This window comes from Neovison vison, chromosome 1 (assembly GCF_020171115.1).
Source record: "Neovison vison isolate M4711 chromosome 1, ASM_NN_V1, whole genome shotgun sequence".
NCBI lineage: Eukaryota > Metazoa > Chordata > Mammalia > Carnivora > Mustelidae > Neogale > Neogale vison.
The window spans coordinates 54,380,258-54,406,431 of NC_058091.1; the positions used below are offsets into that span (position 1 = coordinate 54,380,258).

At 42.9% G+C, this 26,174-nt stretch overlaps 1 protein-coding gene across 1 annotated transcript in view; it reads right to left on the bottom strand.

The window, feature by feature from the left end:
• The window catches only part of UST (uronyl 2-sulfotransferase), a 294,693-nt gene extending 287,177 nt beyond the window's left edge, over positions 1-7,516 (bottom strand). The window contains exon 1 of the mRNA XM_044247116.1: positions 6,924-7,516. Within this exon, the coding sequence (XP_044103051.1) occupies positions 6,924-7,170 (247 nt within the window). The 5' untranslated portion in view covers positions 7,171-7,516. The remainder of the gene's footprint in view (positions 1-6,923) is intronic.
• Positions 7,517-26,174: the final 18,658 nt, after the last annotated feature.

A 26,174-nucleotide genomic window follows, 5' to 3' on the forward strand; every position in this document is an offset into this window, starting at 1 on the left:
AAGACCCCCCAAGATTCTTTTGAAGAGATCCTTGGTTTTGGTTAATTGTTAGGAATTTATTTAGAATGTACTAAATACCCAGACAGTGTTCTTAGCACTTTGAAGGTGACTTAAGAATGAAACTGTTTTGCCCCTTGAGAATTTACACACCTATAAAAGAGAACAATCCATAACAGTACTGGGTTTCAGCCAGTACCATCTTTTGCAACTTCAAAATAAATAGCAGAATTATATATTTGACAAGGGTCTAGTATCCAGAATATATAAAGAAACTTTAACACTCAAAAACACAGCCCAATTAAAAAATGGATGAAGGGGGTTGCCGGGGTGGCACAGTTAAGCAATGGACTCTTGGTTTTGGCTCAGGTCATGATCTTCGTCACAAGATCAAGCCCCACATCGGGCTCCACACTCAGTATAGAGTCCGCTTGAGATTTTCTCTCCTCCTGTCTCAGCCTCTCCTCCATGCACACTCTTGCTCTCTAAAATACATCTTAAAAAAAAAAAAAAAGTGGGCAAAGGATGTGAATACACATTTTTTCAAGATATACAATGGCCAATAAATACATGAAAAGATGCTCAACATCACTCATCATTAGGGAAATGCAAAACAAAAGCACAATGAAATACCATGTCACAACCATTAAGGGTAATGATAATCAAAATAATGAAAAATAACAAGTGTTGATGGGAATGCAGAAAAACTCAAACTCTCGGGGTGCCTGGGTGGCTCAGAGGGTTAAAGCCTCTGCCTTCGGCTCAGGTCATGATCTCAGGGTCCTGGGATCGAGCCCTGCGTCAGGCTCTCTGCTCGGCAGGGAGCCTGCTTCCCTCCTCTCTCTGCCTGCCTCTCTGCCTACTGGTGATCTCTGTCAAATAAATAAATAACATCTTTAAAAAAAACAAAAAAACAACTCAAACTCTCATACACTGCTGGTGGGGTTTACAATGGTGCAGCCTCTGTGAAAAACAGCTTGGTGGTTCCTCAATAAATGAAATAAAGAATTACCATACGACCTAGTGATCCACTTCCAAGTATATACCCCAAGGAACAGAAAATAGGTCTTTAAGCTAAAAAACCTGTCCACAAATGTTCATAGAAGATAGAAACAACCCAAATGTCCATCAACCTATAATGGATAAACAAAATGTGGTCTATCCCGTGGACTATTATTCTGCCATTAACAGGACTGAAGTTGGGATACATGCTAGAACATGAATGAACCACGACAACAGTAAGCCAAGCAAAAGAAGCCAATCACAAAGGCCACATATTGTATGGTTTCATCTCTAGGAGATGTCCAGAACCAGCCAATCTATAGAGACAGACTGTAGATGAGAGTTGACTTAGGGATGAGGAGATGGAGGAACAGGGAGGTGACAGTCAAACGGTGCGGGGTTTCTCTTTGTGCTGATGAAAATTCTCTAACATCAACTACAGGAATGGTTGCGTTTGCCTATGTATATACTAAAAACTATCAAAAACTATCAAACTTTTAAGAACTTTAAATGTCTGAATTGTGTGATTTCTAAATCATATCTTAAGAAAACTTTTAACAATGAAAAGCAATACCAAAAGGGGCTTCATTTGGAATTTTCTTACCCAACAGTCTCTACATTTTTTTTATTTTTGCATTTTTTAAAATTTTTTGGTGGAATAGTTGTGCTTGGGTCTCCACTTCTAATAAATGAAAGGGTTTATGGTGATCATTGCTGCAAGGTGAGTTTCTATAACAAAAATCAATACAGGTAAGACATTTCTTTGTGGTCCAGTCTAAACACCTTTCAAAATAGAAACACAAGCGAAAGCAGAAAGAGCAAGGGATAACTTCTCACAATTCAAGCAGCCATGCTCTGTCAAATAAAATGCCTTTTCACAGTCCATCACTGCTCCCCTTCAGGACAGCTGCAGAGCAAACTACAGTGTCTGTCCCTGAACTACCCTCAGGGGAAGCAGAAGATACTATTTCTTCTGGGACCCAACAAGCTTGACCACTTTCCTCCTGGTTTCTCAAATACAAAGCCAACTAGTGTTTTAAACCTGGATTGATGACAGGGAATTTGAGGAAAGATAGTATCCAGATAATACATATTTATACAGACTTTTAAACAATTCATACTAAGACTAGTCTACATCAAAAATAGTTGACAAGGCAGAATGCTTTTTGCCATTCATGCCATGTGTTTACAGAACAGTCTGCCATAGCTGAATTCCATTTTCTGTCCTTCCTCTAATACAGGGCTACTGTGTCCCCAGCCAACACTATAGGACACATTTGCAGCTATGAACAAGAATGCCATTTTCTTTTTATGTCAACAATTTCTATTGATCACATCACATTTAATCCATTCATTTCCTACATTGCTGTCTGGGGCCCAGAGCAGCTATATTTAAACCATGCCTGATGTGCAGAAGAAAAATTAAATTTGACTTTTAAGGTTGAAAGAAATGATTTTGTAATGGATCTGGGTCTCTATTTTTCACATTTTCTCTAAATTCATTTAAACCTGGAGAACTTCAAATTCGATGAAGTTCCGTCTCTTTCTCTCTCGTTTTTTGACTAGAAATTGCCAGGCTCATATAGAATTATATAAAGATTGACAATTCTGAAAACTGAAATAGAAGTAGTGTATCTCCCTTTAAAGTAGTATAATTTTAAAAATGGAAAGGAAAGCATGTCAATTTGAGATCGACCCGACAGATTCAGTTCCCATAAAGGCTAAATGCCATATCCAAAGCTTGATGGTAAATCATTAGTTTGCCAGTTGTAGAAGATGGGTAGTAAGCCATCTGGCTTTATTCAGTTTACATCAGGTAACGAGTGTTATTCCAAGTTTCTGGTATTTCCACAGCTCCTAAGTAATGAGACTACCGGCAGAGGCTATATCATAACCTAATTTCTGGGGGAGATTTTACTTGATTTTTCTTTGTTTTCCATAGCAAATCAAGGTCTGAATGCCACTTCAAAAAGGCAAAGAATTTCACTGAATTGGAAAAACAATGGTCCCCAAGCTTAAGGATAGCCATTTGCCAAACCCACGCATTTTACCCCACTGTATGTGCTTGTTCTCCCTCGACCCATTTCAAGGAGGTAAAAAATCAAGACCACAGTTATTCCTGCAAAATCCACCCTGCTCCCAACTTACTTTGATTTTTTCAAATCCGTTGCCACAGAAAGTACCTTTAAGGAGAACACACTTTGCCCATTCCCAAACAAACGAGAAAACAAGAACTGTTTGACCCAGCTTCTGTGGGAAGAGAAAGCATCACCGGCGCCTCCTTTCCCTTTCCTTCCCCACTATTCCTTCTGGTTGCCAGCTTCACTCCATTCCATGTATCTCCTAACCTCCAAGAGTTTAAACTAGCTGGAGCTGCAGCTGTTGGCTGGTCCTTCCCTTGAAACAATGGGGCTTAAGCAGCAAAACAGATGCATTTTTAAAAGTTGATCTGTAAAAGATAAAACCATGCACATCACCTTTAAAATAGTTTCTGAATCGCCTCTCTTGTACCTCCCTTCTTTCACTCAACTATATAGGAGGCATTCTGAAAGTAAAGCTTTGCCCTGGAACAATGGTTCTCCAACTTCAGGCTGCATCAGAGTCACCTGGAAGACTTGCTTAAATACAGATGGCTGGGTCCTGGGCCCAGACTCTTTCATTCTGTTGGTCGGGGAATGAGCCCCGAGAATCTGCATTTGCAACAAGTTTCCAGGTGATTGCTGCTGGTCCAGGGACCACACACTGAAAACTACTAGCCTAGACAAAGAACAACCTGCTAAAGGAAGACAGAAAGTTCAGGAATTTGCGATTGTAATTGACCGCACCCCGCCCCCCAGGTGTGTGGCTCTGGGAGAGCTGAGTTCGCTGGTACAGGGAAATTAATACAGGAAGGCGGAGTTAAGAGCAGACAGACCAGCTGCTTGACTTATTTTCCTTCTCTGCTGGCCCTTTAAGATACTCACATTAAAAGTATCAAAGAAAGCGAAATTATGCAAATACGTAATGAGATTATTTTTAGTCAGTCAGCTCTTCAGATTCCCCTCTCATTTTGGCTGCTTGTAGAGTTATGCAATAGGTGCTCGAAGCAGACAGATTGGGGTTCAAGTCCTGCCTTACCGGCTGTGTGTCCTTCAGCAAGTCTCTGAATCTCTGTGTTCTCATTTCTCTCACACCAAAAATGGTGTTGGTAACAACAGTCGAAGCTTCCTGTAATATTGGTATGTGGGTACAATTTCACTCTGCATGTGTGTTTACTGGAACATACACAATGAATGTTAGCTTTTATCATGAATGGTCCTATCTTCTGGCTTTGCCGTGAGAATATTCAATGTGTTAAATATCATATGACCTATTTGATACAATAGGTTCAGTTTATTGTCATAAATATCAAGTAGCTACAATGTGGAGTTGTATTATATTATTTAAGTATATTAAAATAGGTTCCTGTCAAGAAAATTTTTTGCTATAAATATTTCAATTTGGAAAATTTTGACTTTATATGAACTTACATTTAAGGAAAATAGTTGTCTCCAAAATTGCCTAACTCAGGAAATTGAGAGGATATGTTTACTAACCACGAATTTTGTTTTGACAGACACTAAAATAATAGAATGGAGGAAACAAGGGGTAAGTATTCTGCAGACACCTTGGCCTTATATTATTAAGGGTATATTTTAGACCCTCTTAAGACCACAAGCACACTTTCGCCCCAAATCATTATATTTATGTAACAAAACAACAGGGAGCAAATTTGGCCAAGGTGTCTTATTTTCAGTTCACAGTGATGTCATTTTTTTCACCCATCATGTCAGTCAGAAACTTGATGAGTTAGTAGTAGCAGGAGCAATGTTTGCCCCATAAGTTCTTCCCAGTTCCCTGAGTGAATGCATCCTTCTAGTAACTGAGCCCCCAAATTTATCAGGTCTCATTTTTTGAAATATAGGATGAAAGCACTCAATTCTGGGAACAACAGACTCTGGCTCAACTTTCAAAAGGTTAACATGCTGAATAGTTCAGTTTCTTGATTTTGCCCCTGGTAAAGCCTTTGTTCTTTCTACCTCTCAGGACTTCCCGCCCCTGAGAAGGGATCAGAAACACAACATTTCAGGACCTGGGTGGAGGTCTGAGATACAACCTAGTCTAGCCCCTAACTTTACTAATGAAAAAGCTAAGGCCCAGGAAGTTTGAGTGCCTTGCCTAAAGCCAAGTGCTCTTGAGGGCACTAAAAACAGACACCCTTATTCCCCATCCACTGTTTTTCCTGCCTCAATGGCCTCCACATTTTGCTTAAGGGGAATTTCAACAAAGAATTCATCATCAGATTTTATAGACCCCTGGACTTCAAAAACACTTCCCAATGCCAGTTAATGCTGAGATGTTGTTAACTCTTAAAAAAGGAAAGAAAGAAAAAGGAAAAAAAAAAAGTTAGCTTTGGAGCACTAGCAGGTGTCTCAGTCTAAGAAGTTACGGAGACTCCAAAATCCAGAACTCAGGGAGAGAAGAGATTTGATTCCCTAATAAAAGTGCATATTATCCCAAATCCTCTAAGAAACCAGATGATAAGGATTGTGCTTTGGAAATCTGCTTGGACAATATTTTCCCTAAAGCACCTTAAAAAACCATAGCTCTCCGAAGTTTCTACTGAAACCTTTAAAATCTGAGCTTCTCTACATGGAAGGAACATGATTTTACCTGCTTTTATATATCAAAACGCTCCCGACACAGGCTGCTGGCTAGACCTGTGGCTTCTGCGACTGGGGGGGACTTTTGAGGTGAAGTGTGGCAGCCTCCAGCCAACTGGAGTCTTTCGGCCCGATATGGTCCAGCGCTTCGGAGGCTTTCCTTTGCACACCGGCTCCCGCCAGGCAGATGCCGGATGTTTGCCCGGTGGCTCAGGTTTATCACCTCGGACCTTTGCGAGGAGCTGGCGGCTCCCCTGCCTCTCCCCCCCACCCCGCCCCTGCAAAACCTCTTCTGGCCACGACGGGTGAGAGATTTGCAGCCTCCCTGGGTCTGGGCGCGCGCCAGCCGCGGTCCAGGGACCTGGGCTTACGCTTGCCTGGCTCTGGCACCGCCCTCCCCGCGCCTCAGAGCTGCGGGTCACGCCCTCTCTCTGCGGCCGCTCTTTTCTCCCTGGGTGCAACCCCTTCCTCACCTCTGCTAAAAATAGGCGGCCTCGCTTTTAAGAAACCAAGCACAAGCCCTCCCCCCCCCCAAAAAAAAAAAGTTCTGACTTGAAACACACGCAGCGCAGAGGTTCTTCAGGTCAAAGTAGGCGACACTGCCAGCCAGGCTGACCAGCGCCCTCGGATAGCCCCGGACCGCCCCCCTCCCTGGGCGCGGCGGCTCCCCGCGTCCCCCTCGCTGTTGCCGAAAGACAAGCCAGCCCAGGGTCAGCACGGAGCCCTAAAACTGCCCCTGGGCCACTGAGCTGACAAGCAGGAGGGGGACTCGCGGGGAGGAACTGGCAGAAGCAAGCGGGGTGAGGAGCGAACCCCAACCCCCGCACGACCCGGAGTGCTCACGGGACTGAGGACGACGGTCACTGCCCATGCCCCGAGCCCGGGGGCGGGGGTGCTTTCCCCTCTCCGCTCCCCACATCTCCGGGCCAGAAAACACACACTCGTACACACCCACAAACACACACGCCTGCACTCCGCCCCAGAACGAGAGGCAGAGGCGGGTAAGGTATGCGGTGCCCAGTCCGGGGTACCTGCCCCACGCGCCACCCAGGCAGCGCCTCCGCCTCGGGGCAGAGGGACCGACGCGCGAGAGAAAGCCGGCACCCGGGAGTCCCACTTGGGGAGGCTCGGGGCGCCGGCGGGCGGTCGCAGCGCCACAAGTCCCCGGCATCCCTCTACCCACCCACCCCCCCGCACAAGTTCGCGCCGCCGGCGCCGCCCTCGCCCGCCCCCCTTCCTTACCCAAATACTGCCGCAGGTCGAGCAGGAAGCGAGGGGGTCCGCCGCTGAGCTGATAGAAGAGGGAGCCCAGGCAGAAGACCAGCAGGGTGGCCATGCAGAAGCCGTAGTCCCGGAGGGAGAAGCGCAGGAAAGGCAGCAGGGAGACCCGGCGCTTCCAGCTGCCCAGGCCTGGAGGGGCGCCCCCCAGAGGGGCCCCATGGGGCCAGGGATCCGCGCCGCCGCCGGGATGCTGCTGCTTCTTCTTCATCGCCTGCTCCGCCGCCTCGCACAGCCTGCCCGTGCCAGGAAAAGGTCACCCATCCGCCTGCGAGGAGGAGAGCCCGGCCGCCCGGCTGCACATGGGAAGGGCCGCGCGGAGGGCAGCCCGGGTGGGGGCGGGGAGGGGCCGAAGTTGCCGGGCTCAGGAGACTTTCCTCGGCATGGTCCCCGCCGCCGCGGCCCGAGCGGCCGAGGTGCCCGGCCCCGGCTCGGCCCGCGCCCGCTAGCGCCCCCGCGCCCCGCGCCCAGCAGCGTCTCGGGCTCGCTCGCGGCCGCCGGGGCTCGCCTCCAGCGCCAGCGTGGACCCCCCGGCTTTGTGTCTGTCGGTCTCGGCGGGTTTTGTCCCGGTTCAGACTCCTCTAAAAGACGGCAGGGAGGAACAGGAGGCGGACACCAGCCCCTCGCTCCACCTCCTTGACAGGGGTTTTCCTTCTTCCCCTCCCCTTTCCCTCTCCGGCTCTCCGCAGTCCTCTCTCCTCCCTCTTCCCTCCCTCTCCGCGCTCGGGTCTCCGGGTTTTTCCCGGGTGTCACGTTACTGCCTCTGACCGAGGGACGAAGGGGGGGGGCGATTATTCGCAACTAGGACTAAAGTTTCTGGGTGTTTTTCTCCTTCTCCTTTGCTCTACAATCTGGCCTCAGTTTCTGCGCCACCAGCGACCTCTTGGGGGCCCCGCTGACTTCCCGCTTGTAAACAGTCCTCGGGCAGGAAGAAGCACGACTTCTTTAACTGTATCTGTATTTTTTATTATTTTTTTATTTTTTCGTTTCAGAAACTTGATTCTCCTTCTGTATCCTGAGCTGCTACAAAAAGCCGGTAAAAGGTACTTGGGTATATATTACAGGCTTCACTGAGATGGTCAAAGAGCAAGTGGAGTGAATTAAAATTAAAATTAAACATGCCCCATGGGGCCAGGCTCAGCGCCCCGACTCCTGGAAGAGAAAGGGAAGAGGAAAGGGAAGAGGACGCTCTCTTCTTGCTCACCCTGACTCTTCAGCTACTCCTCCACAGAGCTGCTCCTCCAGGTAGCAACCAGAGAGGCAAGACTCAAGGAGGTCCTTCCTCTAGCAGAGATGAAGGGGAAGACCCCTTACATACCCCATTTCCCTTCATTCCATGGGAAGCCTCTGGGCCTGAAAGAAAACCCCCCAAGGTAGAAAGACCGCATCCCACACAGATCTGGCAACGGAGGTGGGCGATGCACGAAAGGGCTGCTCTCATCAGCCACACTTTCAGTAAGAATCATTTGTTGCTGTATAGGAGAAGCTGCACCACCTGAGGCTAAAGTGACTTGCCCAAGTACACAGAGCTCCTAGGAATTGGGTTGGGAGTCACACTCATCATATCTGTCCCACCCTCAAGGCCACTATCCTAACCACTGCACTGCACTATCTCCCAGCAGGATCATTTTCCCATAATTTGCACAGAGATTGCAGGAAAAGATATAGCTCACTGAGCCCAGGCTGCCTTGAGAAATGGACACCTTGAGTTTTGGTGCCCTCATCTCTGGCTCCTCTCTCATTCCAATAGCAGAGGACCAGTGGCAAGGAAGAATCAGCAGCCAGGACCTCAATGAAGACTGTTTTCCTGAAAACCTTTTTAAAGGTGGGTATCTGAAAACGTTTCCATGGAAAATTGGGGAATAGGATCCTAAAAGCAAAAGCTTATAATCTAAGAGTAATGGAATTTAACTGTAATCCATACGTACCTGTCCCCCCTGCTCTGAAACAATGAAGACACATAGATCATAAGCTGGAGAGAGTTAGAGATGAGGTGGGTCGTCACACACACACACACACACACACACACACACACACTCACCAGTTCTCTGTCTTAGCCCACTTCCTCAGGGGTCAGACGGCTGCTTTGCGATCCCAAGGGAAGGAAAATCCCTTTATTCTGTCACCAAAAATCCTGAATAGACTCTTAATGGTTTGTTTCACATTTATTCCGTGAATCAGAGATTTATTTGGATTAATATGCACATTTGAGAAATGTGAATGCCCCCGAGAGAATTGAGCCAATCAGTCATTGCCCATTAATGCGAATTACTTTAATCACCACACTGAGTAGCCCAGAATAGGCTCTCAATTAATAATTTTTGCGTTAATGAAGAGGGACCGAGGGGTGGGAAAGCAAAGCAATGTTGATGATGTTTCAGAGACCACCTTTGACAAATCAGACCTGTACCTGTGGCCTAGCCCTGTGAGATGAATGTTTTTCATTAGATGTACCGTGCAAGGTCCTGCGTGCTTGCAAGACCTGCCCAGGGTCTAGAGACTTCTCTCCCGGAACAATTTGGGAAAGCTTCCAGTTCTTTCCCCTCAACAAAGGAATGTGAGCAAGAGTGAGATTATAACAGGGAGACGAGGCAGGAAGAAAGGAAATAAACAGCTGTAAAAGTAAGTAAATATGGGGAAAAGTGTTGTTTTTTTTTTTCAATTGTGAAAAAGTTATGAGGCAAGGACAAGGGGATGAGGCCCAGCTTTGAAGAAACACACTGTGACATGAAGAATTTTAGAAAGAAAAAAACAGGTCAGTTTTTAAAAGATTGCGTTAATGGACTAATCACCTTTAAAAACTCAGGAAGGAAAAAAAATAAAAATAAAAATTCAAGAAGGGAAAGAAACCAAGAAACAAAGAAGTTCCACATGGGAAAAAATGCCAGGTATTTTGGGGGGTAAAACTTTGTTTGGGGGTAAAACTTTGCTCTTTGAAGTCCTTTAAATGTCCCATTAAAACAAAACCAAAAAAAGTTTTAAAAAAATTATCTAAAGTAGTTATACTGATGAATGGTATCTTTATTCAAGCCTTTTATAAATCAACTCATTATAGGAATTTGTGAAACATTGTTATTCTTAGTCTTACAGTTAATATACTTTAACACCTTGACCTCCATTCAGTACCTTGGACTTCTCCATCCCTTCTCTCTTCAATGACTTTTTCTTTCTCTCATCTGAACCCCTCATTTTCAACAATAGCCCCCTCCAACCATCAGTTCCTGTCCTTCTGCTTAGCTCCTTGAGTGTCCACACTCTGGCCATTTCTCGGCCTTTTCAGGAGCCCTCAACTTTTCCATCCATCATTCCGCTTGTGTGTTCACTTGCTTCCTTCTCCAATTTTGATTCCTGATCCTTCCTTGTGATCCCCAACTTGCAGACACCCCTTTGTTCATTCCCTACGCCCTTTCATTTTATATGGTCCGTACTTGCCTGGCAAAACCTTGTGAGACCCAACGGTGCCACTGGACTGAACTGCAGGAAGACATAAGTGTGGGTAATTGCTTCGCTTTAAATTAGCCCAAATGTCCAGCGAAGCTCACTCATTGCTACCCAGCAAACCCACAATCTAAAATGACTGCTTCATCCTTCTGTCTCTCTCCTCCCAACTCCACCCTCTACCTCCATCTCTTCAGTCTCAGCTGATGACCTGGCCTCATGCTTTATTGAGAAAATGGAAGCATTGGACAGCAGCGCCTCCATTTTTCCACCAGTGTACGGCCCACGCTTTCTATCTGCCATCCTGTCTCACTGTGTCTCTCTCTGCTTCTAGCAAGGTCAACTCGTCACTGCTCTGGACTCTTGATTCCGCCCTAGCCCAGCCCCACACCCCCACATGCTCTCTTTCCAGCCTTCTGCCTCTCTGTAATTAATGGCACTATCAAGACACTTGACGCAAAACCTGGAAGTCTTCCTTACTTCTTCTCCTCCCCTCACTCCCATGTCTCACCCATCTGCAAATCGTAAATGTTCTACCTTCAAAAACATAACAAGAATCTGACTTCCTGTGCTACGTCTCTGGTCCACCAGCTCTGTCACCTGGAACATTGCCGTGGGCTCTGGTATCAGTTATATTCAGGTTCAGAACTAAAAAAAATCCCAAATAACAATGGTTTGAACAACATGGGAGTGCATTTCTCCCTGTGAAAAGAGTCCAGAAATAGGCAGGGCAGAGCGGGTGAGGCATCTCCATGCTCTCATCAGGGAGCTGTGGGAGCTTTCTGTTCCACCATCCTCATTTTAAATGTCACCTGAGGATTCAAGATGGCCACTGAAGCACCAGCCCTTATGTTTATGTTCCCAGCTGGCAACAGGAGGAAGCAAAAGAAGAAAAAGACCTCCTCCCAACCGAGTATGTTGTTTTTAAACACTTCCAAAAATGCTACCCATCATCTTCTTACAGTTCTTTGGCCAGAACGTAGCCACAGGACTATGGTCCAGTTCTAAGGGAGATCCAAGAAACAGAGATTTCAGCTGGGCACACAGCCACCACCAAATAATCAGGGTTCTGGTACTAAAATAGGAAAGGACAGGTGGCAATTAAATGGCCACCAGAAGTTCCTGCCTTTCCTCCTTCCTGCTCCCAGCCTCTCGCTTTCTATTCACCGTCCTCACAACAGCCAGAATGTCACTCCTCTGCTCTAAACTTGCCCATGGCTCCCACAACACTGAGAGGAAAAGCCCAAGTCATTCCCGTACCCTTTTGCAATCTGGCCCCATTGTCTCTCTGACCTCATCTCCTATCACTTTTCCCTGCGCATCCTGCCCCATCGTTGTTCGCCAGACAAACAAAACTTGCTCCTCTATCTGGGTCTTTCCATTTGTGGACCTGTCTAGAAAGTTCTTTCCCCAGATCTATACGTGGCTTGCCCTTCACCTTCCTTCCAGTCTCTGTCCAGCTCTACCTTATCAAAGCAGACTTCCCTAACTGCCCCATATATAATGTGCACACACACCGACATTCCTTATTCCCTTCACCTCCTTTTATTTTCTTCATAGAACTTACCATAATCTGAAATGTTGGTATTTTTCATTTGGTGTCTATCTCCCTTCCCTGGAAAATAAATAACCTGATTTTGTCTCATTCATTAACTGTTCTTTCCCCAGAACCTAGGCTAGTGCTGACACTTGCTGTTCACTCAATAAGTATTTGTTGACAGAAAAGTTAGCCTCTAATATGAAGGAACTGAATGAGGTTCATTGAGTCAAATCTCATTATTCCGTGGCTAGCCAGTTGGGGATTAGAGGTAGGGGGAATGGAGGGCAGGTCTGTATAGTGCTAGAACATCCAAGTAATCACCAAAGGAAATGTTTGACATTAGAAATATATTATGAAAAGGAAAAAAAAAAAAAGATGGAAGGAAGGGAGGAAGGAGAGAATGAAGGAAGGAAGGAATCCTCATCACCTCCATGACCCCCAGTCTAATCAGCAATTCAGCCATTCCCTATGAATATGAACACCTCATGGAATCATAAAAGGAAAATGAACCCGTGAGTCCTGCTTGGTGTTACCATTCCCCTTGACAGAAGTACCCCTTATCTTCAGCACTGTTGCTCATTTCGGGGATTGAGGAATTCACTCTCTTGGAAAGCCAAATTCCCTGAGCTTTGACTCTGGAAGAACACTGGGTGATATTTGCATCCTCTTCTTTCACTGCCCTGCTAAAAGTAGGACTGTTTCCGGGAAAGTTTTTGAATTGGAACACCCTATTGCAATGATGGTAAGTCACAAGCCAGCCTGATCTGTTTCTCGGCCTTGGAATTGTGTAGTCAAATGAGTGGTGAACAAGGTTTTAATAAGATTAAAATTTCATGGGTTTCTAGGCTTGTGGATTCTCAGTCATTGTGTCCATGGGACTTGGTCTTGGGTTCTCTGAACACTAACCAGTTTGCAGCACATAACTACATGCACATCAAGAACAAGGGTGCTCTCCAGTTACAAACCTGCATTGTTCTTCTCCCTCTCTTGTGGAGATAAAGCATAAACACAGAAACAAGCAAAGAAAGAAAATATTCAACAAAAGGGACAAAATATCTTAAATATCAGATATTTTGTAATTAATAATAATAGCCAAACTGCTAACATCAGTATGTTTATAGCATGTTCTAATCCCTTTATATGAATTAAGTCATTTAATCCTCACAACAACTTTGTGCTTTAAGTACTATTATCTTCCCCATTTACAGATGAAAATAAAAACCATAAGAATAATGAATATTACCTATGGGAGACCTGGTCTGGGAAGGCTCCCTGGAAGAGAAGACACATGAACTGGATTGCAGGGTGAGTAGGATTTATAGCTGGGCAGTAGCCCAGAGGCCATTCCAAGTAACAAAACAGACTGAGGAAGATCACAAACATGTGTCTGGAGGACCATGGTGAGCCTACCCAGAGAAGAAAGGTGGAGATCTGTGGCTGCATCATTGCTAAGAATGGAGGACCTCAATCACAAGAAACCAACTGTCGTTTGTCCAAAGCTTCCTTAGAGATTCTCCCCTTTGTGCCAGTGCTCACAGGCCTCTTAGATCTTAGGCAAGTGTTCAGCAGAAACTCTTGATTCTATTTCAATTAAACAGATGCTGCAGAGAAAATAATGTTAATACAGGGAATGTGCAAAAGACAGGCATGACTTAGCTTTTTGCAGTAAGAAACCACTTATCCAAAACAGACACTGTTGCGTAGTCCTAACACAACACTGTGCAAGTCCAACTCTTCCAACTCTGAGAAAAAGGAAGGCCCCTAACAGGCATTTTTCTTTCCATAGTGAATTTTTTTTAGAAGTCTTTATTCAGTTGGGGTGCCTGGGTGCTCAGTCGGTTAAGTGTTTGACTCTGGGTTTCAGCTCAGGTTGTGATCTCAGGGCCCAAGATGAAGTCCCCATTAGGCTCCCCTGGGGAGTCAGCTTCTCCTCTCCCTCCCCCTCTGCCTCTGCTCCTATTTATGTACACACACACACACACACACACACACACTCTCTCTCTCTCTCAAATAAATTAATCTTTTTCTTAAAAAATCTTTACTGTTTTTCTGAAAATAAATAAATTGGAAAAAAAAAGTCTTTGTTTAGTCTACATGAAAAGCCTTAAAAATTAAGTTTGTTTACAATCAAAGAAAAACATTCTTAATAAGTCCAAGCATTGATTGTCTTACCTTAATAGGTAAGAGCTTTATTGCTTTAACAGTGCTGATTGTTGTTTGGGCCACATTTTTAGATCTCTTAGCAGTAGAAATTATTACATTAACCTTAGAGCGGATTGTCTAGCTGATTTATTTTTCACCATGCTCATAAGAGATTCTATAGTACATCCAAGTTTTTGTTTATATTTTTCCTATAAAAATTCTTGACTAGACCTTTAATCTATGTTAATATAGTTTAAAATTAATATATTCATTTCAATCATGTAATAAATAAGCGGGTAGCACTATTGTGTGCCTACCACTCTGCTAATTACCACAAAGCAAAACAGAAAAGTGTCAGACCAGATGTTCAGCCTTCAAAGAATTCGCCATCTTTTCAGGAAGAAAGGATTGTCTTAAGTGAAGAAATGTGACAATATTGTAAGGCATTATTAAATGTTAAATTGCTTGTTACATACTATAAGGAGTAAAGTCATTAAAATCTTTAGTGAAGTTGAATATTCAATTCCAAAAGGAATACTTATTCCTTGATTTTGAAAGTTGTCTTACCAATCATTCCCCTTTGAGTATGAGAGTGTTTCTTTGTTGTTGTTGTTTGTTTGTTTGTTTTTAAGTAAGCTCCACGTCCAGTATGGAGCCCAGTGCAGGCTTTGAACTCACAACCCTGAGATCAAGACCTGAGCTGAAATCAAGCTCAGCAGACTGAACTACTCAGGTGCCCCAGAAAGTGATTTTTAGATTTCGGAGTTGCTTCTAGGCAAATATAATGAATAAGATACATGATCCAATTGGCCAGTATTTTTGGTCCCATAGTGGTGGGTCTCTGAAGTCATGGTTACAAGTTCCTTGTGTAGGAAATGTAAAATGTAAAATTGACTGTGTCTGATGCACATTATTGGTGGGGAGGAAGCCAGCTGTCAGGCCAGGGAGATGGAGGAGTCTGTAGGGGGCAAGAACAGCCTGGCAAAGTGGAACTTACATGGGGTCTCTAGAGACATCATTTCCAATAACTAGCTGAATAATTCTTTTGCAGATGAACTTCGTGTAGAACTTTGTGTAATGCAGTATTACTGGTCTATTATGAAATATGCCTTGTGCTTTTCATGCAGCTGAGCACGAACATAAATTCCAACCCAATCATTTATCACAAGATAATTTTTTTTTTGCTTTTAATTAGTTAGTGATTTGATGGGCTCATTTGCCTTGCTTAAAAAGCATGAAAATAAAGTAATAGATTGGGGTTTTTTTTCAAAATTGTTAATCCAAATGAGTGTTGTCACCCTCAAATTATGGATACTTGTTTAAATCCCAATGTCATCGCTTAAAATATAAAAATATGACACTTTCTTTATTTCCTGTTAACTGATCTCATCTTACTCCAGAGGCCTTTTCCCTAGAGCAGCCGAGGTTGAGGATGGCAGGAATCTCTTCCAGATCAGCCTCTTCTGTTTGGAAACAATCTCTTTCCCATTGCATTTACTATGCTTTGTCACTTTGAGGTCAGTATTCAGTCAAATTCAAGGTGCAAATTCCCTGCAAAGGCCCTCCTCTTCCCAGCAAAGATGGTTTTGTGTTGGGAACATTTAGTGCTTCATCAAGGGAGGTGTGCCGCTCTGGTGACCCCCTCGGCCACTGCAGTCCATGGCTGGTCACCTCTCCATTTGCTGTTTGCTTCTTACTGGTGTGGCTCCTAGTGGAGGGCCATCTGCTTAACCACCTCTCCTCACCCTGCATGTGACCACCAGCTCTGAATAGCCAGTCACTTTCTGTTGGCCCGCCACTACCTTGAGGGAGCACCAGAACTTTTCTGGATCTCAGTGTGTCCATTTCAGGCCTCCTCTGCTTAGAATCCTTCCTCAGCCCCTTCTAACCTCTGGCTTGTTGGCACTGTTTTAATCCAGTGATTCTCCAGAAGGCTTAATATCTCTTGCATCTGTTCCAAGAGAGTGTGAACAAACCCTACCATTCTGAGCTGTAGTATTTTGGACCTGGAGTGGAACAGCCAAGAAAAATGTTTCTCATAACCTGCTTTCTCTCTCTCTCTCTCTCTCTGTCTCTCTTTTACTGTCTTCCAGCTCAGCCCCCATGGACCTGAAATGCTTTCTATGTCAATGTTAACAAAAGAGCTATAGGCAAAGAAAGTAAAAGGCCAGGGAAATCATTCAAACTGTAACATCTTCATTATGCCTCTTTGGGCCTTTTATTTCTGAATTTTCCTTTGTGTTGTCAGTTTCTTGAAGGGCACGTACCTTCATCCTTTGAAGATTGATTTGATTTTTAGAGACAGCCAGAAGTATTCCAAGACAAATGTGTTGAATGAAATGGATGAGATACTTGGTCAGTAGACTAAGGCATTAATAGAAGGGAGGAAAAGGAAACACAAGAGAAAGGAGAGGGAAAAAAAGAAGGCAGATGAGGAGTTGCATGCACTGAAAATAGTCAGGAGCTGATAACAGGTGTTATCACCTGCCCTTTCCTGACCGGGACATTGAAGGCCTATCTCATGCAGACTCCTGTTGAGCAAGAGCCCAATGTGGAGCTCAATCCCACGACCCTGAGATCATGACCTGAGCTGAAACCCAGAGTCAGATGTCCAACCAAGTGAACCACCCAGGCATCCCAAGGACAAATGTATTTAAAATCAAAAGTTGCACTGCACAGCTATCCCTAAGGACTGGCTACTGTGATGGCACCTAAAGGCTCTGTTGGAAAGTGTGTCAGTATTTTCTCTGTTTTGTTTGTTTGTTTAACAAATTGTAATAGACCATTCGTATTGATGGAGTGAAAAGAGAAAAAAATTGAAGTCACACACTCACCAGTTGCTTTTACATGATTTCTCAGTTCACCTTTTACTTTTACTCAGCTGTGTAGCCATGTAGCTACAGAGTTGAATCTCTGGCCAAACTTGATTCCTCATTTCCAAAATCCCTGTCACTTCACAGTGTTAAGTTGGCACTTTCCTCATTTTAGAGGTCATCGTCTAGTGTTAATGTGTTAGAGCCGAAATCGATGTAGAAGTGATATCCTTTTCCCTCCCTTCTTAACAGTTCTTAACAATGTCATTAGTCCTTGTTCATTGGGCATGTCACATACCTTCCTGTCTTCCAGAGAAAAATATTGCTCAAGCTTTGCAAAGTACTTTAAAATAATTTTTTGAAGAACAGCCAAAAAGTGAACTATGAAGATAGAGAGTCAGCTCTCCAGTAAAAAATCTTAGCAGAATAAAGATTCCCAAGGTCATCTTAATAGGATTTGTAAGGAAATATTAGAATTTGAAGCATAATCTTCCAGCTCTGCAAATTACCAGCTTTCTGACATAAGGTCAATTACTGAACCCCTTTGTACCTCAGTTTTCACTTCTGTAAAGAATGGATAATAAGATCTATCCTCCTCAGCTCACAGAGCTCTTAACTGGTTCAGGATGAGACTTACCTAGTGGAAGAAACCCATCACCAGCTACTGCTTTTCTCTTTATGTAGTGAGGTGATGCAAGAAATTATCCTACCCAGGAAAAATGTATTGCCAAATATAGGGTAGTGCGAACTCTCAAACAGCAGACAATTTGGAGAGTGGAAGAAGCATGGGTCTTGGTGTAGAACTTACCTGGGGATAAATGTGATCTTGAGCAAGTAATCTGAGTGTGTTCTGAGCCTCATTGCCATTACCCATAAGATAGAGTGAAGCACCTAGCATTTAGTGATGAAATTAAATACATTTTTATCTGATGCCAGGTACATGGAAATTTAAATGCAAAAAAAAATATTTTTAAAGATGAAGAAAGTAGAATCTAATTAAATTACATAATTGGCACAAATTTATATTATTTGCAAGTGGCAACACTAGAACATAAAAACAGATCTTATGAATCTGTCTCTAATACATTTTCTACAATAAAGTAAAATTTATTTGGGCATAACCCCTTTGAATCTCTGACAAATCTATGAACACACTTCCCCCAAAAAATGCACACAATTTTTGCAAATAATTTCAGCTCACCCATGGACCTTCAAAGGGATCATGGACCCAGATTAAGAACCCCTATACTACAAACTGTGGTCTGTCCTAAATACTTCTGGTAAATTTGCCAAATAAGAATATCATTTCTCTGTCCTTAGGTCAAAGACTAACTAGATAGATTTCATGGTCTTAAAGATGTACGGAATGTCTTTAATTGACACTGGAAATATAAAATCTTTTTTCTGACTGTCATGGTCTTTTTAAAACACTCTGAAGATACTGAGAATGGGTCAAAATGTGAACCATATCCAGGCATTCATTCAGCAGATCCTTACTGAGGGCCCAACTTATGCCTGGCTGTGGAGGTACAGTGCAGCAAAGACAAAACCTGGTCTCAGGAAATTTATATTCCACGTGAGGAGAAGGATGATCCACAGAAAGATTATGCTACATAGTAGTAAGTACCACCAGGAAAACAAGACAGTGCAGCATGACAGAGAGTTATGGGTTGAGACAGAGAGTCCCCTGAAGTCTCTGTGGACAAGGAAGGCTCCTCTGAGAAGCTGGCATTTGAGATGTTACCAAAACAATGAGAAGAAGCTGCTCCGGGGAAGATGTGGAAAGCAAGTGTTCCATGCATAGCTAACAGCCCATACAGAGATCCTAAAATGAAAATGACCTTGTTTTGTGCCACTATCACTATGGTGGGAATGGGCTCACTAAGATGGCAAGTACATGAGGTAAGACTGGAGAAGTAGGTAGATTGTGTCAGTCCTTACAGGGTCTTGTAGACCAGGGTAAAGAGTTTGGCTTTTATTCTACGTGCAATGAGAAACACTGGGGAGGTTAGGGGAGGGACATAACCTGACTCACGTTTTTATTTTTAATTTTTTTTAAGATTTTTTTATTTTTTTAGAGAGAGAGCAAGAAGAGGAAGGGGCAGAAAAAAGAGAGAGAGAGAGAGTCTCAAGCAGACTCGACACTGAGCACAAAGCCTGACGCAGGGCTTGATCTCATGACCCCAAGAGCCCAACCTGAGCTGAAATCAAGAGTTGGATGCTTTACCAGCTGTCCTACCCAATAATCCCTGATTCATGTTTTTAAATGATCATTCAGGCTGCTATGTGAAAGTGGGTTGTCAGGGGGCAGGAGTAGAAAAAGAGAGATGAGGAATCCAGGAGAGGGATGATGCTGGCTTTACTCAGGGTGGTAGTGATGAGAATAGAAAAAAGGTAACACATCTGGGATCTGTTTTTAGGAGGTTGAGTGCCTAGTACTGGCCAATGGGGAGTAAAAGAAAGAGTAATACTAATACTAAGGATGATACCTAAGCTTTTGCCAGGGCAACTGGATTGATGGTGAAAATATTTCCTGTGGTGCAGGAGTCTGGAACAAGAGGCTTGGAGAGAAGAGTGTGGGGGAAGCAATGAGCAGTAATGGTCAGCTATGTTAAGTAGGCAGTTAGATATATGAGTTCAGAACTCCAGGGAAAGGTCCTGGCTAAAGACATAAATTCAAAGTTATTTCTATCTAAATGGCATATAAAATAATGTGATTGCATAAAATTAGCTCTGAACAATGTAGACAGACAGAATAGGAGATGACACAGACATAGCCTTGGTCCAAAATTTAGAAGTCCAACAGAAGGGGCACCTGGGTGGTCTATCAGTTAAGTGTCCAACTCTTGATCTTAGCTCAGGTCTTAATCTAAGGGCCTTGAGTTCAAGCCGTGCATTGGGCTCCATACTGGGCATGCAGCCTACTTAAAAAAAAAAAAAAAAAAAAAAAGTCCAACAGAAGAACTAGAACAAGCAAAGAGCCTGAGAATGGTAGAGAGGTGGGCAGAAAACTAGGAGAGGGCCATGTCACAGAAGCCAAGGGAACGAAAGTATTTCAAGAAGGACAGAATGATCAGCCATGGCAAATGTTCCTAGGATGTTGGCCATCTCTGCTAATGTACACTGCAACCAGTTTCTCTGTTGTCCTTTTAATAATAGGAGCCACTGAGTTCTAACTGGACACATAGCCACTCATACAGAGTGCATTCACCAGTTTCCTTTGCTGCTATGGGGCCATGTGTCTAAGTTCCAGTTGTAAGAAAAAACTTTTAAGCAATCTGGTAGATCTGGCCTTAGAATATAGAGTGTGTATTCCTCTATCCTCTTTTTCTGGTTCCAATAACTGGAATGTGGACATGGAAGTGACCCAGCTTTAATCATGCACGTGAGGACTATACTCTAAGGAATATCAGAGAAAGTGATGAAAGGAACCTTGATCCCTGAATGCTCTTATGAAGCCAAGCTGCCTATCTGCTGTGGATTGCCCACCTCCCTCTGGATTCTGTTGTGAAAGAAAGAAGTTAACCTCTCTCTAGAATCACTATCTTTTGGGGTATCTGTTATAGCAGCTTAGGCTGTACCTTAACTTACCTACATACCAAGAAAGTAATGGAGAGGTAACGTGTAGCTGATTGGTGACTTTAAATTTCAGAGGTATCAGTGGGAAAGAAAGCTGATAGGAGTTTATCAAAGAGATAATTCATTCTCTCATTCACTCAAAACACTTACTGAGTTTTTAGTATGTGCTATGCATTCTGCAAGGCCCTGGGATAAAGCAGAAGCCGATAGAGATAACACCATTGCATTCATGGAATTTGCATTCTAAGGGAGAGAAACAGTAAACACACAAACAGATAACAAACAAACAGATAAATATGAAGACCAGGTAGTAATATGTGCTAAAAGGAGACAAGACCCAAAAAGTGGCTAAGAAGTACTACTTTAGATAGTGTTCAAGGAAGGACTTTTAGAGGAGATAACTTTTGAGAAGATTTGAATAAATAGGGATTAAGGAGAAAGCTACAGGAGAATTTGAGGAAGGAGTACATCACGCAGAGGAACAGAAAGTACAGGGTCTGCAAGGCAGGAATTCACTTGTTCAAGGATTAGCAAGCAATCTGATCTTCTCTAGAGCACAGTGAAAGAGATAGAAGCAGGAGATGAAACTGGACAGAAAGAATGACTTCAGATCATGGAAGTCCTTGTAAACAAGAGCAAAGGGTTCCAATTTTATTGTAGGTGGCATGGGAAGCCACTGGAATAATCATAGAGGATTAGATCAGATTTTGCATTTTATTTTATTTTTTGGTGGCAGGGAGAGGTAAATGAAGAGGATACAGATTTCACATTTTACAGTATTGATCTTTTTGCCCTCTGAAGAACTGAACATAGGGCATGTGTTGGAAATTTTCTGGTGAAGGAATAATGTCTGGGGTGGTGGCTTCTGTTTTATCAAGGGAATGTATATGAGGCAGCTCAGAGTGCAGACATGGCCAACGAAGAGGTAGGCTTGATGGAGAAGAACGTACTGTGACATGATTATTTCAGAAAGTGGGAAACATGCACATGAAGGAAGGGGAAGAAGGATTGTTGAAAAGGGTTGAGCTCATTTGAAATGGGTTGTTTTGAATCTAAAATGAGCCCAGTCAGCCCCAGTGTTCTGTTTTCCCATGGCCCAGTTCAGTTACTTGTGTGCAGGTGCTGAGAAGCTTTTTCATTATTGCTTAGCCTTGGTTGGGGTGTTACTAGGGAAATGAAAAGAAGGCAGTAGTGTTAAGGGTGTTTTGCAAAAGAAGGGTGTTGTGGCAGAACCTGCAGTCTAAACCGAATGAAAAGAAAAATAATCCAATGAGGGGAACAATGACTGATTTTGTTGGCCCCAAATGAATACAACTTGGAGGGATTCCCTCTTAAAGAATACAAAATTATAAAAAAAGAATTAGGTATGAGAGGTTGATACTTATTTAAGATGACAAAAACAATTATAAGAAATTATGAACTTTGTAAAGCTGATTGTGATGGTTAATTTTGTGTGTCCACTTGACTGTCTATGGTGTGCCCAGATAGCTGTTCAAATGTTATGTCTAGGTACGTCTGTGAAGGTGTTTCCAGAAGAGATTTGCATTTGAATTATTCAACTGAGCAAAGCAGATGACCCTCTCAACATGGGTGGGTGTTATCCAATCTATTGAGGGCCAAATAGAACAAAAAGATGGAGAAAGGGCGAATTTGCTCTCTCTGCTTGAGCTGAGACATCCATCTTCTATCCTGGGATACTGGCATTCCTGGTTCTTGGGTTTGGGGTCATAGATATGGAGTTACACCATCAGCCTCCCAGTACTCAGGCCTTTGACTCAAACTAAACTATATTACCAGCTTTCCTGGTTCTCCAGCTTGCAAATACAGATCATGGGACTTCTTGGCTTCCATAACCATGAGCCAATTTCTATAATAAACACCTGTTGTATACATCTATGTATATCCTCTTGGTTCTGTTTCTCAGGAGAACTCTGACTAATACACTGATATACACCATCATCCTAACAAAAACCAGAAGACTTACACAATATTTTTATTAATTAACTGCATGAAATACTGCTATTATATTATTTTCCTTACATATTATGATTCCATAAACTTTGATCTCTTCATGTGACAATAATTTTGTAGTGATTTTTATACAGAAAAATAGAAAGACAATCCTTTCTCTCACATGGATGACTGACAAATGTTTAGGATAAAAAATCATGTGATACCACACACAGATGAAGTTGCTCTTTGTAGTGTAGCTACACGTTTCTGCTCTATTCTAGGAATTTTGAAAAAATGTATTTTATAAAATCCCCATCAGAAGAGGGGGAAATGCATGGTGTTTTCTTATGTGTTGCATTATGGAGAACAGTCATAATAGGAGAGAATTCTGTTTTGATCAGTGGGAATCAAAGGCAACACTTATATACAATTTCATGCAACAAGCTTCCCTACATTTTAAACCATGTTTCTTCTGTACTACCCACAAGGTGCTGGTATGGGCCCTGTGGTCAAAGAGTGAGATGTCCCCCTGCCCTGCACCTTCATGTCATGTCATAAGGGGAATGGTGCCAAAGGCAGGAGGAGGAACCCTAAAGCCATTACAGCACTAGCATAGCCAGCAATTACATGACTATACCCAGAGGTGACTGTGAATCCTGATCACAACAAAACCCAATCTAAATATATTAGCCAACAAAACTTCTCCTCAGCTAGATGCCCAAATGTCCACAGCCACTCTGACACCATCTTCCCTAAAGGGAAGTACAGCAGAAGGGATGGCAGAGTGAAAAAGAAGCCACTCTTAATTGTCACTGTTAAGGATCTAATAGCTTCTGTTGACGTGTCTCAGTTTAAGTCCTTTGCCCTTATTTTCTTGAACTTAGTTTTTTCCCTTTTGATTTTAATGCATTATTAAACCTAAAACTTTTGCCTGTTTATGTTAAGGTGAAGAGGGGTAAAATATACCACTGCAGATTATGTTTCTTTGGCATATTATTTTAAGCTTGCTATTTTTAAGAAACAGCAAATGCAGATGAAGCTCAAAAAAATGAGTGGAAGTTACCCTTTGTAAAAAAAAAAGAAAAATTGGCATTAGTAGGAAAATTATCCATTTGTAATGGTATCTCCCTCTCTATACAGTAGTCCCTCTCCTTACCCATAAGAGATATGTTCCAAGACCCCTAGTGGATGCCTAATACCACAGATAGTACCAAACCCTGTTTGCAAACCATGTTTTTTCCTATACATACATACATACCTATGATAAAGTTTAATTTCTAAATTAAGCACAGTAAGAGATTAACAATAATAAGTAATAATAAAATAGAACAATTTTAGCAGTATACTGCAACAAATTTACGTGAATGTGGTCTCTCTTTCTCTCTAAGAATATATTGTACACAGCCTTCTTGTGATGATCGGGGTGATAAAATGCCTACGCAGTGAGATGATAAAACACCCACATGATGAGATGAAGAAAGGTCAATGACAGAGGCATGTAACACGGGGTTAGGCTGCTAGTTACCTTCAGACTTTAAATCAGAAAAAGGTTCATATGCTTCCAGACACTTGACCACAGATGACTGAGTCAAAAGGACCACTGTTCAGAAGGAGCAGGATGACTCAGTATCTAGAAACTCCTCTCAGTGGAGAAAGCAATGACTTAAATCTATAGAACAACTTCACCCCTTACTTACTGTGCTTTTCCTGGTCACTTCCCATAACTGCCTCCCGCCCCCTACCCCTAAAACTTTGTCTTCAGCTGAAGATGATATTTAAGGTGGTGGTGGTTTGGGTCATTTCAAAGATTGACTCATTATATAGGAGGTTTACATGTTATTAGATGTTTGTTGTTCTGTTCATCTTTTTATAACAGTAATGTTTCAGCCAAGAACCAAGAAGGGTAGAGGAAAATAATTTCTCCTCCCCCCACAAAGGCATGTAGAATGGTAGGAAACTCTCTCTGAGAACCTACTCACCACAAAAATAAATAAATAAATAAATAAATAAATAATAAAATAAATCTGACCATGTGACTACCTTGCTAGAGCCCTTTCCAGGCCATGCAAAAGGGCTGTGCTGGAGGGGTTTTCCTGAGCTTCTTGGTAAATCTGCCTCCAACTTAGACCAAGATATCAGAAGTACTGAAGAACTTTTAAAAGACTGCTTTCCTGGGTTATCTGGGTGGCTCTCTCAGTTAAGCATCCAACTCCTGATTTTGGTTCAGGTCATGATCTCAGGGTCCTGAGAGCAAGCCCCACGTCAGACCCTGCGCTCAGTGGGGAGTCTGCTTGAGATTCTGTTCTGTGCTCTGCCCCTCTCCCACCAACTTGCACTCTTTCTCTTAAAAAAAATTAAAGAAAAAAGAAAAAAAGATTGCTTTCCTTACTAAAAATCCAATTCTCCACAGCTTCCTCTGCTGCCTCATTCTTCCTTACTTATGTTTCCCTTCAGGCCCTAGTACCACCTGCACTCACAGCATGAGCATGGTAGGGAGGGAAAGGAGGAGGGAAGGTCAGGATTGGCTAAAAAAGCATTAACTCAAATCTTTGAGCTTCATATTTGGTCAATAGTTCTTGAGGCTTGGTTTCTGGATCATTATGGGTTTGGAGTTCATGCTGCAGGGTACAAGTGAGGACATAAATGGGAAAGGAAATACATGGGAGAAGAAAACCATACTAATACTTCACAGCGCAATCCAGCCACAACCTACTAAATGAATTAAAATAGCTCATGGGTATTAGATTTCTCCAAAGATGAATGGCTTCATATAGCTGTTATTGCTGTTGATATCAGGCTTATAACTAAATCTCTCTGCAGTGCCTGCCTTCCTGGAAGGCCCCTGACATTCACTCTGCCTTGCTTTATGAAGGCCATCTAAACCTTGCCTCCTCAGAAATATTTGCAATCACCAGATCTACTTGAAACTCCCCCTGTTGGAATATCCCCTTAAATTCTTTCAGGAAGCTGGTTAAAATGTAATTGTTTTATGGGACGCCTGGGTGGCTCAGTTGGTTAAGCAGCTGCCTTCGGCTCAGGTCATGATCCCAGGGTCCTGGGGTCGAGTCCCACGTCGGGCTCCTTGCTCAGCAGGGAGCCTGCTTCTCCCTCTGACTCTGCCTGCCTCTCTGTCTGCCTGTGCTCACTCGCTCTCTCTCCCTCTGTCTCTGACAAATAAATAAATAAAATCTTTAAAAAAAAATGTAATTGTTTTATATGGAACAGATGCATTAACCTAGCTTAGTTTCCAAAGTTAATTTCATAGTCTACTTAGGGTACTAATGCAATGGGAGTGAAAACAGGAAGGTTTTGATGTTGAAGCACCATCAAGAAAGCCAAGAGTAATGAGATAGTAGGAGGGTGTCAAGAATAGCAGAAAGCAAAACATATTTTACAACTGAACCTAAGTTTAAGTGTGAGTCTTTATCTTGTAAATGTGTCCTATTAGCTGCTTGAGAAATGAACTTATTCATTAAATTAGGAATTGGAGGGGAAATATTTCAGTCCAAAAATGTAAATAACTCTGTTAAGATGAAGTATCATTTAAATAAGGTATTTCTTTTTGTTCCTTTTTAGAAATATTTTATTTATTTATTTATTTATTTATTTATTATTTTTTTATTAGTTTTAGAGAGAGAGAAAGCATGAGAAGGAGGAAGAGCAGGAGTGGGGGAGAATCCCAAACAGATTCAAGCTGACTAGAGCCCCACGCAGGGCTCAATCCCACGACCCTGAGTTTATGACCTGAGG